This window comes from Scylla paramamosain, chromosome 10 (genome assembly GCF_035594125.1).
Source record: "Scylla paramamosain isolate STU-SP2022 chromosome 10, ASM3559412v1, whole genome shotgun sequence".
In the NCBI taxonomy this organism is placed as follows: domain Eukaryota; kingdom Metazoa; phylum Arthropoda; class Malacostraca; order Decapoda; family Portunidae; genus Scylla; species Scylla paramamosain.
The window spans coordinates 2,775,001-2,792,500 of record NC_087160.1 but is presented as its reverse complement, the minus strand read 5'-3'; the positions used below and the strand labels follow the sequence as shown (position 1 = coordinate 2,792,500).

The following is a 17,500-nucleotide window of genomic DNA, read 5'->3' as shown; positions in this document are numbered from 1 at the left end:
TGCATTTTTTCTTTTTTCTTTTCTTGTTTTTTTTTCTCTCTTCTCTATTTATGTTTCGTCTCTATTTCATTTTTTTTTCTGTTTATTCTCTTTAACCTACTACGTATTTTTTTCATTCACTTTTTTTCTCTGTTTTATGTTTTTTTTTTTTTTTTTTTTTTATTCATCTACGTATCTTTTTTTATCTCATTTTCACAATTTATACAACTATTTCAATGCACATACGTGTTAATTTAGTTTTCTTCTTTTTCTTCTACTTCTTCTACTACTACTACTACTACTACTACTTGTTAAATCACCGTTGCTTCTCTTACTCAGTTTCTTCTTCTTCTTCTTCTTCTTCTTCTTCTTCTTCTTCTTCTTCTTCTTCTTCTTCTTCTTCTTCTTTTCGAGCCTTCTGTATTTTTTTCCTTCACAATCAATACTCATTTTTTTTTGTGTGTGTGTATGTGTGTATGTATGTTTTTCTTCTGCGCTCGCATGTGTGTGTGTGTGTGTGTGTGTGTGTGTGTGTGTGTGTGTTTTCATTTTCATATGTTTCTTCGTCTCATTCCAGCACTTGTTATTTTTCCAGCGATAAACTCGAAAACTAATTGTATCTTTCTGGCATTCGACGTTTCTTTCTTCCTCTAATTATCTCCTCCCTCATTATCTCTCTCTCTCTCTCTCTCTCTCTCTCTCTCTCTCTCTCTCTCTCTCTCTCTCTCTCTCTCTCTCTCTTATACACATTTTTCTTCTCTTTCCATATTTTTCTTTATCTCCCTTCCTCTTTCTTTCTTGCGTTCCAACCCACATATTCTCCTCCTCCTCCTCCTCCTCCTCCTCCTCCTCCTCCTCCTCCTCCTCCTGCTCACACAAGACACACTAAGTTTCCCAGCACAGGTAAACTCCACACCACACGGAGCAGTTCTGGACGGCAAGTCTTTTCACTGGTGCAAACTCCTCGCCAACACTGTAAACTCTGCAACAACAGCGGTACATCTTGCCTGCACCTTCCTTCCTTCCTTCCTTCCTTCCTTCCTTCTCTTTCCTTGCCTCTTCCCTTCTGCTTTCTCTTTCTTAAACGCAAACTGTATATCTTTTTCTCTTCTTTTCTTGCTTTTCCTTCTTTTCTCTTTCTTGGGTTTAAATTGTACGTCTTTTTCCTTATTTTATTTTTTTTTGTCTTTTTTTCAGATGCAATGGCTTCCTTTCTCTTCTATTTTCCTTTTTCTTCCTTAGACGCAAACCTACATTTTTTTTTCTATTACTATCTTCTTTTCTTCTTCTTCTTTGACTGAAAATTTTCTCTAATAAAGAACTGCACATTATTTCCTTTCTTTCTTCCTTCCTTTCTTATTTCCTTTCTTCTTTACAAACATAGTCCATGCTCTTTTTTCCTTCTCCCCTTCCTTCCTTTCTTCCTTCACTCTTGCCTTCTTGTCAGACGCATAATTCTAAATAAATAAATGAAAAATAATAACTCAAACAAGGCGGGGAGTTTATCAGTTTACCTTAGCAAGTAATAAATAAATAAATAAATAAATAAATAAATAAATAAATAAATAAATAAATATCCATTGTTTTATATATCTATTTTTTGCAATTGTTAGGAGACACATTGATTTGTTGATTTTTCTTTTCTGCGTTCAAAAAAAAAAAAAATAGACAACAAATGATAAATTTACACAAGGCAAGAAATATATTAGTTATTCTTCTAAAAAAAATAATAAAAATTCCATCAAATGCTTTTTTTTCTTATTCTTTTATCAAACCCAACTTTTCTTAACAATTCTTGAACCACGCATTGAGTTTCTATTCAGTTTTCTGGATTCAGAAATAAAAAGGATCTCCCCGCGGCAGGAATGTATGAGTTACCCTTCAGAAGTGTGAAGTATCCAGTGCTTCTTATTATTCCTTCCTCAAACTCAACTTTCTCTTTTCTAACAATAGTCGAGAGACGCTGTGGTGAGGTTTTATTTATTCATTTTTCATTTTATTTTGTGATTTCAATAAGTGAATGAATAAATAAATAAATGAAATAACATAATAAAATAAGTTAATCAATAAACAAATAAAAACTCTTATGATTTAAATAAAATTAAACGTTGATGTCAATAAACATGCAGAAACTTTTACAAGATCAGAAATTTATGAGTTAACCCTTTCGCGTTTTCAAGAAATAAATAAAACTTCAAGAACAAAATGTACGAGATAACCTTCAGAAATGTAAATAATCGAGTGTTTTCTTTTCTCTTTTTTTTTCTCAGACTCAACTTTTTAAACAATTCTTGAACGACGCAGTGACGACATTTCAGATTTATTGATTTTATTCATCATTTCTCGTGTCCCCGAACTCTTTAAAAGTAAAACATCGATTGGTTCTCTTATTCCTTTACTCAAACTCAACTTCTAATAATTACTGAAGGACTCATTCAGGAAATTTCAGTTTTATTCTTTTTATTTATCATTTTTCTGCGTTCTCGTGTGCTCGAATCCTAAAAAGAAGTAAAATTCACAGTTTTTTTATGATCTTTCCTCAAACTCAATTTTCTAGTAATACGTGAAGCACATAATGAGAATGTTTGTTTCTTTTCCTTTTTCTTTTTCTTTTTTTTTTCTTTCCATTATTCTCCTGGGTTCTCGTGTTCCCCTAAACCATCATCATGAGTGCAAATAAAATACCGTGTGATCTTTCATTTTCTTTTTCTCACTGAACTTTTTAAACCATTCTTGAACGCCGCAGTGAGGATATTTCAAATTTATCTTTTTTTTTTTTTTTATTCATTTGTTTTGATCATAATTTTCCTGAGCCTCGTTTCCTCGAACCCTTCAGAAGTAAAGTATCGATTGTCTCCATTATTTCTTTTTCTCAGACTCAGTTTCTAACAATTTTTGAATGATGCATTGAGGATTATTCTGTTTTGTTTGTTATTGTTACTATTTTTTCTGCATTCTAGTGTCCCCAAGCTCTTCAGAATTTTTTTTTCTTTGCTCAAACTTCTAAAACAGTTTCTGAGGTACACTTTGGGAAACTTTTTTTTTTATTCGCTTCATTTTCCTTAAAAGTTGAATAAGTCATTCTTCTTTAATCTTTTTTTTTTTTTTTTTTACTGAATTTATGAACAATGCTTGAAGTGAAAATATTTGTTTCTTTTCTTTATTTGTTCTCTCTGCATTCCCGTGTCCCCAAACCCTTTAGAATGAAAATAACGCGTTCATTTTTCTTAAAGTCAACTTTCTAAGAATTCTTGAAGTACGCAATAAAAATATTTCTGTTTTATTTTCTTTACTTAAATTTTCCAGCGCTCTCATCTTCCCAAACCCTTTAAAATAAGAATAACGAGTCTCTCTCTCTCTCTCTCTCTCTCTCTCTCTCTCTCTCTCTCTCTCTCTCTCTCTCTCTCTCTCTCTCTCAAACCCAACTTATTAATCAATTCTAGGACGATGCAATAAGAATATTTCTGTTGTATATGCTTTATTTAGAATTTCCCAGCGTTCTCGTGTCTCCCAAACCCTTTAGAAATAAAATACCTAATTTGATTATGCTTTTTTTTTCTCAAACCCAACTTCTAACAATTGTTGAAGGACACAATGAGGATTTTTGTGTTTTATTCATTATTTTTACTGTTTTCCTGCATTCTCGTGTCGCCAGATCCTTTAGAACTAAAACATTGATTACTTTTTTCTCACTCTCTCTCTCTCTCTCTCTCTCTCTCTCTCTCTCTCTCTCTCTCTCTCTCTCTCTCTCCCCCCAAACTCAATTTTTTAAACAATTTTTGAAGGACGCACCGAGAATATTTCTGTTTGATGTTCTTTATTTGTGATTTCTCTGCGTTCTCTTGTCCTCAAACCCTTTACAAATAAACCCTTTCGAAGTAAAATTGTGCTCTTCTTTGGTTTTATTTTCCCAAGTTCAACGTTTTAACAATTCTTGGGATTGTATTTATTATCTTTCTCCATCCTCGTGTTTGTAAACCCTCTGGAAACAAAACATCGGATTCTTCTTTTACATTTTCTCAAACAACTTTATACACAACTCTTGAGCAACGGAGTGGTAATATTCATGTTGTAATCGCTTCATTCATCAATTCAAAGTGTTCTCGTGTCCCAAAAACCCTTGAGAGAGATAAAATACGGAGTTTTTATCTTATATCTTCTCAAATTCAACTTTTTAAACAATTCCTGAGCGACGCAGTTATATTATTTGTGTTTTATTCGCTTCATTTATCCTTTCCCAGCGTTCTCGTGTCCCCAAACCCTTTAGAATTAGAATGACAAGATTTTTTTTTCTCAAACTCAGCTTTAAACAATTCCTGAGCGACGGAGTGATATTTGTTTTAGTAGTAGTAGTAGTAGTAGTAGTAGTAGTAGTAGTAGTAGTAGTAGTAGTAGTAATAGTAGTAGTCATTTATCCTTCAATGCTTCATGATCCTTTTGACCTTTCACCTTAGCGTTTTTTTCTTTTTTCGTGTTCCTTTTGGTCATTGTCCAGTGCCCCTCTTACATAAAGGAAAAAAATAGTAGTAGTAGTAGTAGTAGCATCAGTAGTAGCAGTAACAACAACAGCAACAACTACCACCATCACCACCAGTATCTGCATCACTGTCACTATCCACACCATCGTCATTACCTTTATCTAATCACCACATCAAAATTCCCAGGCATTAGACACCTGCAGAAATGATAACCACACACCTGCAAACAATAACTACACACCTGCACAAACGGTAACTACACACCTGCACAAACACTAACTACACACCTGCACAAACGGTAACTACACACCTGCACAAATGATAACTACTCCCAGTGAGGTCTCAAACACTCGATCAGGTGGGGGAAGAGAAGGGGGGGGGTGCTGCGAACTCACCAGTAACCAAGCTGTGTACCCTTACTGGACGTTTCCCTTTGTCTCTCACAACACAAGGGGGGATAGTGACAGTCTGCCCTCTAGAGACAACTCCCTTCCTTTACACATAATGATACGCACCTAGTTACACACTCACCCTTCACTCAAAATTCTAAACCGCTTTTGACTTTGTTCGGGGATCGGCGCCTCAGTGGGCCTTTCTTTCTTTCTTTTTTTTTTTATATACATAATTTGTTGCCCTTGACCGGTGCCTCTCCTACATAAAAAAAAAAGTCATACATTATAATCACTAGCACCATCCTCATCATCTTTTACGGAATTTTCAATAGATAAACAACACCACCACCATCACCATCATCATCATCATCACCACCATCACAATCATCATCATCACCCCAGCAGATAACACTTCCCCTTATCCCCGCCGGCCGCCAGTAATGAGGCGCGGCGTCACAATTAGCACCACACTGGGGAAGCAAAAACCACACATACCTGTCGCATCTTGGGAATTAGATGGCTGCCTAATTAAAGGTGCGCTCCTTCATTAACCACCAAACAGACCAGAAATAAATGGACTAATCAGGCTCGGAATAACTGTATACATAATTTTCATGGGGTTGTGTGCGCGCGAAGTGAAAGGGGTAAGATTTTCAAGGTATTTCAAGCGTTTAATTAGATACAATTAGCTTTACATAAATTTTCACGGGAAATGTACAAATTTAAGAACAAATAAACTGACTGATTGACTGACTAACTGACTTGACTAACTAACCAACTGACTGACTAACTGACTAATCAATTGATTCACTGACCACTTGACTAACCAACTGACTAACTCGCTGATTAAACGAAGTGAATAACCAACTAATTAAACTAAACTGACTAACTAGATAATTAACTAACCTACTGACTAAACTTACTAACAAACTAACAAAATAAATCAATACAAATATATAGTACACATACATAAACAATAACTACAACAAAAATCACTGGTAAAAACGATACACATTTTCTTTTCACTTCTCTTCTTTCATGGGATACTCTATCAGATAAACACGCTGCCTTTGCTTACCCCTCACGATACCAGGAGCTGCCTTGCGTGCGTCAGACGACCTTTCGCAGGCTACTTATCTGATTATGTCATTTCTCCGTGTTCTTAAACGTTTCTTCGCTTCATTTCATCTTTAAAGTGACTGGTGGAAGTTATTAAAGTTTTCAGGATGCTAAACTGGTTATCTTATTTTTCCTATATTCCTGTTTCCATTTCTTTAATTTCTCCGTATTCTTAAACGTTTTGCCGCGTCATCCTATCTTTAAACAGTCTGCAGTGGAAGTTATTAAGGTTTTCAGGATGTTTTAGTTATTGAAGCTTTCAGAATGTTGCTGTAGTTGTCTTCCCATTTTTCTTCTGTTCCAAATTTCGTTCCTATCACTTCGTATTCCTCAACGTTCCAGGCCCGTATTCTGAAACGCTTTGCTCCCTCACCACGACTATTTTCAAAGGCCACAGAGATCATTAGCCGGGTTCTCAAGAGTGTGTCTCCTGTTAATAATGCAGAAATACTGTTAATCTGTCCCTGGAACCATAAAAATACCCTCGAAACCTGCGAAACTTCAACTAGTGGAAGAGCGGCGCAGCGTTTCAGAATACGGTCCTACACTCAATGACAATCGTATTACTGTCCCAACCACATCGCCGCGCCTCGCATGCCCCTCGTCCCTTCACCGAGTTACTCCGTAGATCATTCTGAAACACTTTTGCACCACACCTTCACTACATTACAAAGCCTCTCTAGTTGGAGCTACACAGCTTTTTAATGGTTACGGAACTAGTGACAGATTAACAAGATTTCTATATTATTAACAGGAGAAACACTCTTAAGAACCAGGTTAATCATCTGTGGCCTTTGAAAACAGTCGTGGTGATTCAGAACATGAGCTAGCATGACTTGAGTGTGCCTTCGCGTGGCCCTTCTTCCTCCGCCAGTCTGCGCGGCGGGGCGAGGCGGGGCGTGAAAGTGCATGTGAATGGCGGGATAGATAGCAGCTGTGAAAGTGGGAATTGAGGAGAACGGGACGAAAGGGAAGAGACAGAGATAGATAGATAGATAGATACATAGAGCGTAGGGGAAGAGAGAAAGAGAGAAATATAGTGTGAGAAAGTAGGAATTGAGAAGAATGGGAGGAATAGAACGTAGGAAGAAGAAATAAAAGATAAAATAAAAGGCTGAGAAAGTGAGCAGGATACAAGAGTGTAGGGAAAAAAGAGAAAGAGAAGGGGAGATTTAAATTATGGAAAAGTAGAAATTGAAAAGAATGTTAAGGGATAGAGCGTGTGAAAAAAAGATACAATAAAAGGAAGAAGAAAAGATACTGTAGACCACAAAGAAAAGAGAGAACGGGAGAAACTGTGCACGAAAGCAGAAAATGAGAAGGAAAGTGCATGGAAAGAAATATAATATGAGAAAAAGAAACAGAGAGAGCGTGGAAAAAAGAAAGAAGACAGTGTGAAAAGGAAGAAGCTGAGAGAGAGAGAGAGAGAGAGAGAGAGAGAGAGAGAGAGAGAGAGAGAGAGAGAGAGAGAGAGAGAGAGAGAGAGAGAGAGTAGGAAAGTGGAAACTGGAGAGATTGAAGCGAGAAAAAGAATAAAAATAATAATATGCTCTCCGTCTCTTAAATAACCCCAAAAATGACATTAAAATACAAAACTTAAATACACCAGTTAAACAGAGTAGTTTCATCTGCAAGAGTGAGAAGAGTCTGCTTAATCAACTAATCTCGCTGAGCCATGTACTGTATTCTAAAACACTTGCACGGGGCCCACCTCCACTACTTGCAAAGGTCTCTCGCTGAACTGGCACAAGTTTTTAAGGATTTTTTTTTTTTTTTTTTTTACGATTTCATATTAACCCTTTGATTCCTATTTGGTACGCCTTTTCCTTAATTACCAATCACTCTGAGACATCTTTACTTGTGTTCTGCAGCCACTTCCAATTTTTGAACAGCGAACAAATTGCAAAATGTATTCCTTTTTGTCACCAACTTCCTTGTAGATGATTATAAAGACTTCATGCATTGCCTCTGCTGCTGCTGCTAATTGTTTCGTGCCAGTGAAAGGGTTAAGGATTATTATTATTATTATTATTATTATTATTATTATTATTATTATTATTATTATTATTATCATTATTACTTCTTTTTTTTTTTTTTACGATTCCAGTGACAGATTAACGAGATTTCTACTATATGAACAGGAAAAACACTCTTGAAAACCCGGCTGAATATCTCTGTGTGGCGTGGCCTTTGAAAATCCAGTATTCGTGGTGAGAGAGCAATAGTCGTGGTGAGAGAGCAAAGCGTTTCTGATACACTAACAAACTCTCCACTTTCACCATCATTATTATTACCATCACTACCACCGCCACCACCACCATCACCATCACCATTATCATCACCCTCATCCTCGCCACTTCCCCATCACTGTTTTTCCCGCCACGAAAAGTGATAGCCTCTATATTTTGTGAGTGTCAACAGTGCTTTGCTCTCTCTCTCTCTCTCTCTCTCTCTCTCTCTCTCTCTCTCTCTCTCTCTCTCTCTCTCTCTCTCTCTCTCTCTCTCTCTCTCTCTTCCTCTCTGTACACATACATACTCACTCCATATGTGCACAGAGAGAGAGAGAGAGAGAGAGAGAGAGAGAGAGAGAGAGAGAGAGAGAGAGAGAGAGAGAGAGAGAGAGAGAGAGAGAAGAGGGGGAGAGGGGAGAAAGAGCAGGAATATTAAACCGAAGGAAAAACCAGACAAATACAGAAATGAAGACGTCACACACACACACACACACACACACACACACACACACACTGACCCTTAACCTCCCTCAGGAAAGGAAAAAGGCGGACAGAGATCATGAGTCTAGCACGTGACCCTGGGGAGGAGGAGGAGGAGGAGGAGGAGGAGGGAGAAAAAAAAGAAAAAGAAAAAGGAAAAAGAACAAAAACAGTAACTAGAACAAGAAAGTAAGGAAGATCAAGAACAAGAACACGAAAAAAGACATCAAGAATTTTGCCTTTACCTCACTAATAACATCCTCTATAATGTACTCCACGTTCCGCCTCTTGATCTTGAGTATAAAGCAAGCCATGGAGGCACAAGGCTCATGAAATCTATAAGGGGAAGGATTAGGTTCCAATAAGCTTACGTGGGTTTAATTAACACGTGACGGGGGTTGAAATAGAGGCATTCCGGAGTGTCACGTGTCCAATGCAGGTGTCTATTGCTTCATTACTGCCAGCACACCTCCACTCGATGCTTGCTTCAATAATGCTTGCCTTGTGTTTGTGAATTCATGGATGTTTGTTAAAAGTTTGATAAATGTTCGTCATTTTTTTTATACGCTGTTTCATTCCGTCTCTCTCTCTCTCTCTCTCTCTCTCTCTCTCTCTCTCTCTCTCTCTCTCTCTCTCTCTCTCTCTCTCTCTCTCTCTCTCTCTCTCTCTCTCTCTCTCTCTCTGTAGGTGTGTGTATGTGTTAGTGGAATGTACACAAACAATTTTACGAAAACATGAAGTGAGGGAGAAAAATGTGCGGTGTATTTATTTGTTTTTGTGAGAGAGAGAGAGAGAGAGAGAGAGAGAGAGAGAGAGAGAGAGAGAGAGAGAGAGAGAGAGAGAGAGAGAGAGAGAGAGAGAATTTACCACCACAAAACCGTCATTTCTTCCATTTTTGCTTATATATATATATATATATATATATATATATATATATATATATATATATATATATATATATATATATATATATATAAATATCTATGTCTGTTCATCTGTTTATCTATCTATTCATTTATATATTTGTCTATCTATCTATCTATCTATCTGTATGTGTGTGTCTGTGTCTATCCATCTATCTGTCTATCCTTCTATTTATTTATTTATCTATCTATCTATTTATACGTCTGTCTGGCTGTCTATCTGTCTGTCTGTCATATAAGCTTCGTCATTTCACCGCACCGAACATGACAAACAAGCACCACCACACTCACCGCCACATTTTGCCACATTCGCCACACGCTCACCGCCCCCACTCGCCGCACATTCTTGGCTCCCGCGAGGATACAAGAGATGGCGTGATCGAAACCTTATTGGAAACCGTTTGAAACCATCCGGCGGGTCTTAACATTTTGCCCAGACCAGTTTTCCAATAAAACACCCACTCACTCACCCACTCAGCCACTCAGCCAGCCACTCAGCCAGCCACTCAGCCAGTCAGTCAGTCACTCACTCACTCACTCACTCAGTCTCTCCGATAAAACATTCATTCACTCATCCAACCAGTCAGTCAGTCAGTCAGTCAGTCAGTCAGTCAGTCAGCAGGTCAGTCATTCATATATTCAACCACTCAACCAGTCAGTCAGTCAGTCACTCACTCATTCATCTATCCTGTCAGCCACTCAGTCATTCACCTACTCCAGTCAGCCAGTCAGCCAGTCAGCCAGCCAGTAAGTCAATCAGCCACTTAGCCAATCAGACACTCATCCCTTCAATTTTTCATACCATTCGTCATTCAGTCAGCCAATTACATCACGAGTCATTTATTCATTCTCTCACACCATCCATATCACATCATGCATCCATCCACTCACCCCTTCATTCATCCATCCATTCATCCACACACAAACACACACAAACACACACTCTCTCGAAGGCTCCCCCAATCATTTTTCATCACTAAAAATGACACACCCTACCGCGATACAAAGAAAGGCGCCTTATAATCTCACTGCTGTGGCTGGCAAGGTTCATTTGTCCGGGAGTTAATCTGTCATTTCTACCGCGGAGGAGAGGAAAGGGGAAAAGGAAAAGGGAAAAGCTTTGAATTTTTTTTTTTTTTTTTTTTTTGGGCCGCAAGAACGAGGGAAATATAATAATAAGAGGAGAAAAGATGTTATTCAGTTGATTCTGCCAAAAGAACGGAATGGGAGATAGTAAAATTGATGGGAAATGAGATACAAAAATATACATAAATACTACAATGCGAGGGAAAAGGAAAAGGAGATGGAAAATTAAAAGGAAGAAAAGATATTCTAATTATCTCCGCCATAATAACAAGGTGAAGTTATAATAAAATGGATGGGGAAAAATATATGTAACTGCGAAATGCGAGTGAAAAAAAAAAGAATTAATAAGGAAATTAAAATGACAAACGAAAAAGATGAAAGAAAACAAGAAAGACTTAATCATTTGTACAATGAGAAACGAAATGAAAAAAAAAATAGTAAAACGAATCGAAAAAAAAAATTCAATAAACGATACGAGTGAAAAAAAAATAGGACATCAAAAATTTAAAATGAAAAGGATGAAAAACTAGAAAAAAAGCATTAATTTCTTTCCACCATAAGAACGAAGTGAAAAAAAAAATAATAATAGAGTGAACTGAAAAAAAAAACACAAAACCAAAATGCAACACGAGTGAAAATGAAAATAAAAAAAATAATGAAATATGAAATTAAAATGACAAATGAAAAAGGATGAAAAAAAAAACGGAAGATCAAAATGTCGTATTTGTATGTTGTACGATGTTAACTGATGACTTTCTGGTTCCTGCTTTCGTATTTATCATCCTCCCTCATTTATTCTCTCTACTTTCTTACTTCCTTCTGTATTTCTTCATTTTAATTTTTGTTTAATATTATTCTGTTTTCTTGCGTGTCTCGTCTCTTGCTGCTGTTGCTTGGGTCACAACAAACAAATTAAAAAAATTAAAAAAGTGAAAATACAGAGAATGAAAATGGAAAAGAATTAAAAATAGAAAATTATACTGAAAGAGGAAGAGAAAGATGAAGAAGGAAGTAAAAAAGAAAATAAAAATAAAAATACCATAAAAGAGAATCTAGAGAATACAAATAATGAAAAATACAGAAAAAAAAGAAAAAAAGAAAAATGAAAAGCATGAAAATAAGTGAAAATTAAAAAACGCTCAAAATGGAAAGAAAAACGAAAAAATATGATAAGAATAACGAAAAAAATATGAAAAGAATCACTCACGTTAATTATCGGTAACTAAACTATGTACAGAAAAATCTTTAATTAATATACAAGCTTATTATGATTATGTTTACAATATTTCTTTTCTTCCTCTACTGTCTGAAACTCCTCCTCCTTCTCCTCCTTCTCCTCCTCCTCCTCCTCCTCCTCCTCCTCCTCCTCCTCCTCCTCCTCCTCCTCCTCCTCCTCTTCCTCCTCTCCTGTCCATCATATTCACAATCCCCTCACCATCTATCTCCTCCTTTTCTCCTCCTCCTCCACAATCTCTAGTCCCTCTCCTCCTCCTCCTCCTCCTCCACCTCCTCCTCCTCTTCCTCCTCCTCCTCCTCCTCCTCCTTCTCATCTGTCCATCACAAACCCTTACCATCCTTCTCGTATTTTTCCTTTCTCCTCCTCCTCCTCCTCCTCCTCCTCCTCCTTCTCCTCCTCCTCTTCTTCTTGCTCCCTCTTCTTCATTCTTTATCCCCCTCCTTCACCCTTTCCTCTTCTGTTTTCCATCAAACCCATAATTCTTAAACCTCTCCTCCTTCTTCTTCCTCCTCCTCCTTCTCCTCCTCCTCCTCCTCCTCTTCCTTCCTCTATCACCATTTTCTCCTTTCTTTTTCCATTGCACTTATAATTCTTAAACCTCTTCTTTCTCTTCCTCCTCCTCCTCCTCCTCCTCCTCCTCCTCCTCCTCCTCCTCCTCCTCCTTCGCCTACCCCAGTGTAACAATCGCAAAGGTCGTATTCAAGTTCCTTCCTCTCCGTCTCCCAGTTCTTCACAATCGGCCGCCACGCAACACGGCAAAAACTTGAGACGTGAAATTTTAATCCAACCACTATGAAACTTCCCACTCGAAGCAATGTGTGTGTGTGTGTGTGTGTGTGTGTGTGTGTGTGTGTGTGTGTGTGTGTGTGTGTGTGTGTGTGTGTGTGTAAGGAGAGGAGGAGGAGGAGAAAGAGGAAAAGGAAGAGGAGGAAAAGAAGGAAAAAGAGGAGGAGGATGAGAACAAGAACAAAAGGAAGATGAAGAGGAGGAGGAGAAAGAAAAAGAGGAGGAATAAGATGACAAAGAGAGAATGAGGAGATGAACTTCAAAAAGAAGCGAAGGAAGAAGAAAGAACAAGAAAAGAACAAGGACAAAACAAAAACAAGAAGGATAAGAAGAGAGGAAAGAAAAAGAGAAGGACAAGACAGCGAGAGAGAGAGAGAGAGAGAGAGAGAGAGAGAGAGAGAGAGAGAGAGAGAGAGAGAGAGAGAGAGAGAGAGAGAGAGAGAGAGAGAATAAGGAGATGACAACAAAAGAAAAAGGAAGAGAAAAGAACGAACATGAAGACGAGAGAGAGAGAGAGAGAGAGAGAAAAAAAAAAGAGGAAATGAAACCAAAACAAGAAAAGAAGAAAAGAAGACGAACGAGGAGGAGGAGGAGGAGGAGGAGGAGGAGGAGGAGGAGGAGGAGGAGGAGGAGGAGGAGGAAGAAGAGGAAGAGGAGGAGTCTACATTATGACCAAACTTTGATGAAGGACAACATAGCAACTTTTAATAAAGAAGAGGAAAAAAAGAAGGTTAGTTACTAGGAGGCGAGAAGACAAATGAAGGAAAGATGAAAACAGCACGCAATAACAGGAGGAGGAGGAAGAGGAAGAGGAAGAGGAGGAGGAGGAGGAGGAGGAGGAGGAGGAGGAGGAAGAGGAGGAGGAGGAGGAGGAAGAGGAGGAGGAGGAGGAAAAAGGACCAGTGTTAGGTACGAAGAGTCGAATGTATTTATATGTACCAAAAGTGTCTGTGTGTGTGTGTGTGTGTGTGTGTGTGTGTGTGTGTGTGTGTTAGTGCGGTGTGTGGACTTTTATTTGATTTTCTCTCTTCTTCTTCTTCTTCTTCTTCTTCTTCTTCTTCTTTTTCTTCCTCCTCCTCCTCCTCCTCCTCCTCCTCCTCCTCCTCCTCCTCCTCCTCCTTCTCCTTCACATCCTCATCCTCTCCCTTCACATCCTCTTCTTCCTCTTCCTCCTCCACCAACACCACCACCTTCCACATCACCACGAGACACCACAAACACCCAAACACAACACAGTCACAAAAACACAAACCAAACACAACAAACCCCCCTGTAAACAATGTGAAAACCCAAGATACCACAGCAGAAGGCTCCTCCCCACCCACACAGCACGTCCAACATCCCAAGACACCACAAAACATCCTTCCCTCTCTAAAAAAAAATAAAAAAATAAAAAAAAATAAACTAACCCAGCAAACCAACAAGTCAGCCTGTAGGTAAAAACTCAAGGCACAACACGAGAAGGCTTCTCCCCATCCACCTCCACCTATTACCATCCATCACCACCCTCACTTACTTGATCTTGGCATAGAGGGCGTCATCAGCGCGGCCGAAAAAGGGTAGGGAATAGGCCACCACCCACAGGTTAGAGGCGCCGCAGTCCAGGAGAGGCTGCGACGCCCACTGCCCATCCTCCGCCCTGGTGAGCGTGATGGGGCCCGGCGGCACGCTCTCCTCCCCGCCCAGGCTGCTGTTGATCCGCCGTCGGGAGAACCTGTAAGTGGGAAGAGAGAAGAAAAGCGTTAAAGTGGAAGAGGTGTATTCAGAAACGCTTTGCTCTCTCACCATGACTATTTTCAAAGGCCGCAGAGATGATTAGCCTGGTTTTCAAGACTGTTTATCCTGTTAACAATGTAGAAATTTTGTTAATCTATCACGGGAACCATAAAAGCATCCTTAAACTTCAACTAGAGCCTTTTAAAAGCAGTCCAGGTGCAGACAGGCGTGTTTCACAAAATGGTACGAAGACAAGCCTGTTGGTGGAGGGTTGAGCTAAACTGACGGTGGGTCTGCGAGAGGAAAGGAGTGCAAATAATGAAGATGGAGGGAGAGGAGAGGTGTTGAAAGACCGGGGAGGGAGGCGTTATAGTGGAGGGAAGGGGAGTGGAAAAGAGGAGGTGGAGGTAAACTGAGGTTGGATTTGTGAGAGAAGAGGAGAGGAGATAAGCTTGAAAGGAGTGGAAGAGAGGAAGGTTAGGGCAGAGATTTGGTGGATGTGGAAGAAGAGAGAGAGGGTGAGAGTGGAAAAGGAGAGGTGCAGGTAAATAGAAGGTGGGTCTGTGAAAGGAAAGTGCTAAGATGTGGAAATAGTGAAGAGAGAGAGAGAGAGAGAGAGAGAGAGAGAGAGAGAGAGAGAGAGAGAGAGAGAGAGAGAGAGAGAGAGAGAGAGAGTATCTGATAATCTACTTACTACTAATAATAAACTAGGAGAGGGTGAACAAGACAGAAATAGAATGAGGAAGAAGAAGATGAAGAGGAGGATGAGGAGGAGGAGGAGGAGGAGGAGGAGAAGGGATGCAAAGATAGAGAGATGAATGGAAGGAGAGGAAAGGAGAGGAAAATGTTTGCAGAGGGAGAGAGAGTCATGGAAAGGACTGATAGATGGAGGGAGAGGAAAGGGAAATATTTGGGAGGGAAAGGAAGCTAGAGAGAGAGAGAGAGAGAGAGAGAGAGAGAGAGAGAGAGAGAGAGAGAGAGAGAGAGAGAGAGAGAGAGAGAGAGAGAGAGAGAGGCATGGAAGGAGCGACAGATATATGGAGGGAAGGGAAACTGTGAGGGTGGAGGGAGAGAGGCATGGCAGGAGAGATGGATGGATAAAGGGAAGGCTATAGGGAAGGATTATCGGTGTCGCAGTCGCAGGTCCACGGATTCCCAGCACCAGTACCGCTACTTATTGTGAGAGGAGCTAGAAGGAACGGCCACGTATACGCTGCTAGGTAGGTTGGCGGCGGTTGTGTGCAGCGAACAGAGGAGCATAAAAAACACAAATAAAGCTGCAAGAAGCGAAGAGAAGAGCGGAAGAACACAAAGGAAGCTCCAAGAACCCTGCAAACCTACACGTCCATCCATCCATTCATCCATCTATCTATCTATCAACCCTACCCATAAATTTATCTTGTAGTGTTATAAAGCTACCTAACGACTCGGCACTAACCACCTGATTACTGAGTCTACTCCAGTGTACTCCAATATTTTAGAACACTAGAACACAAGGAAAGCTGCAAGAAGTGAAGAGAACATCGTAAGGGCACAGGGGAAGCTACACGAAACCATCAGATCTACATACACGTAGTAGTTCCTGCATAAAACTTCCTGTATCTTCCTATCATTCCCATGCATAAGTTCATCTAGTCTCCAAAAGCTCCTTGTCGACTCGGCACCAACCGCCTGATTGCTATGTCTATTACAGGTGTCCACTTCCGTATTTGACAAACAATTTCTTCATACATACTTCTTTTTTAAATGTAACCTTATCAAGCTCTCGCCTGTTACTTCTTGTCCTGTCTTTGTCCTAGAGTCCAAAACAGTTCGGCGACTTATTTTGACCACGTTAACAGGCTGTAGCGCAAGTTACTGGGATTTTCGAGCGTGTGTTAGTCATCGAACTAGAATTCTGCACCATCAATTAGAAAAACATCCATGGAGAACCCAATTAATCATCTACATGGCCTTTCAAAAGAGTCGTTATGGAACCCCAAAGCACGCCAGAATGAATCCTGATAACTTAACCTCAGGATCTTGTCTACATGACACTAGATCACGCAGGAAAGCTGTTACCAATGGGCTCAGCGCAATGTCCAATACTCAGCCGCCCACACAACTCTGATCTGTATTCAGAAACGCTCTCACCATGACTATTTTCAAAGGCCACAGATATAATTAGCCGTCTTCTCAAGACTTTTTGTCCTGTTAATAATGTAGAAATCTTCTTAATCTGTCATTGTAACCTTTAAAATACCCTTAAAAACTCGTGTCACTTCAATTAAAGCCTTTTAAAAAGTAGTGAAAATCTGGTGCATGAGTGTCTCAGAATATGGCCCTCTGAGCGTTGGCTACACCTATTACTGGACTGGAATGGGGCAGCTTTTCACGCTCACATCCCGGATTTGGTTCTCAACACAACACCTCCCTCCCCCAACTCAGATTTGTTTTAGTTTCCAGGCCAGCTGCTGAGTATTTCGATGTACTGAGTGTGTACTGAAGACCTGGTGTGAGGTGATACGACCGGGGACAGCCTGATCTGGTGCGATATATTGGTGGCAGCGGTGGGATGTTTCCTGGAAGGGAGACATCAGTGATTCTCCTGAACCAATTACGATACCAGTGTGTGTCCAGCCTCGCGGCAAATCAACACATGAGGAATCCCAAACAAGTACCCTGGGAGGAGGAGGAAACGGAAAATTAAGTAATGACCCAAAAACAGAAGTCCTATAGCCCTACTCAAGAACACTATGCATCTTGTCCCCTTAAGATTAGATTTACTTAAGCTCCCAGACTAATTACTCATTGATTTGATGCACTGCGTGTGTACTGAGGCCTTGGTGTGAAGAGATATGCCTGGGCACGCTCTGAACTGCGGCAGTACACTGGTGGCAGCGGTGGGGTGTTCTCTGGGACAGAAGTATGACAGACCCACTTGAAAGAGTTACATGTGGGAAAAGCAGAGACGCGTGAAATCTCAAGCAACTGATCTAAGAGGAGGAGGAGGAAGAAGAGGAGTAAGAGGAGAAAATCGCATAATGACTCAAACAGAAGTCCAACAACAACACATGAACACAGAATACACCTT

The 17,500-nt window shown here is 39.7% G+C and overlaps 1 protein-coding gene across 3 annotated transcripts in view; it reads right to left on the bottom strand.

The window, feature by feature from the left end:
* LOC135104087 (metabotropic glycine receptor-like) overlaps positions 1–17,500 on the bottom strand; it is a 136,838-nt gene that overhangs the window by 107,409 nt on the left and 11,929 nt on the right. For all 3 annotated transcript variants that reach the window (XM_064011018.1, XM_064011019.1, XM_064011017.1), the window contains exon 2: positions 14,228–14,425. In XM_064011018.1, the coding sequence (XP_063867088.1) occupies positions 14,228–14,425 (198 nt within the window). The remainder of the gene's footprint in view (positions 1–14,227; positions 14,426–17,500) is intronic.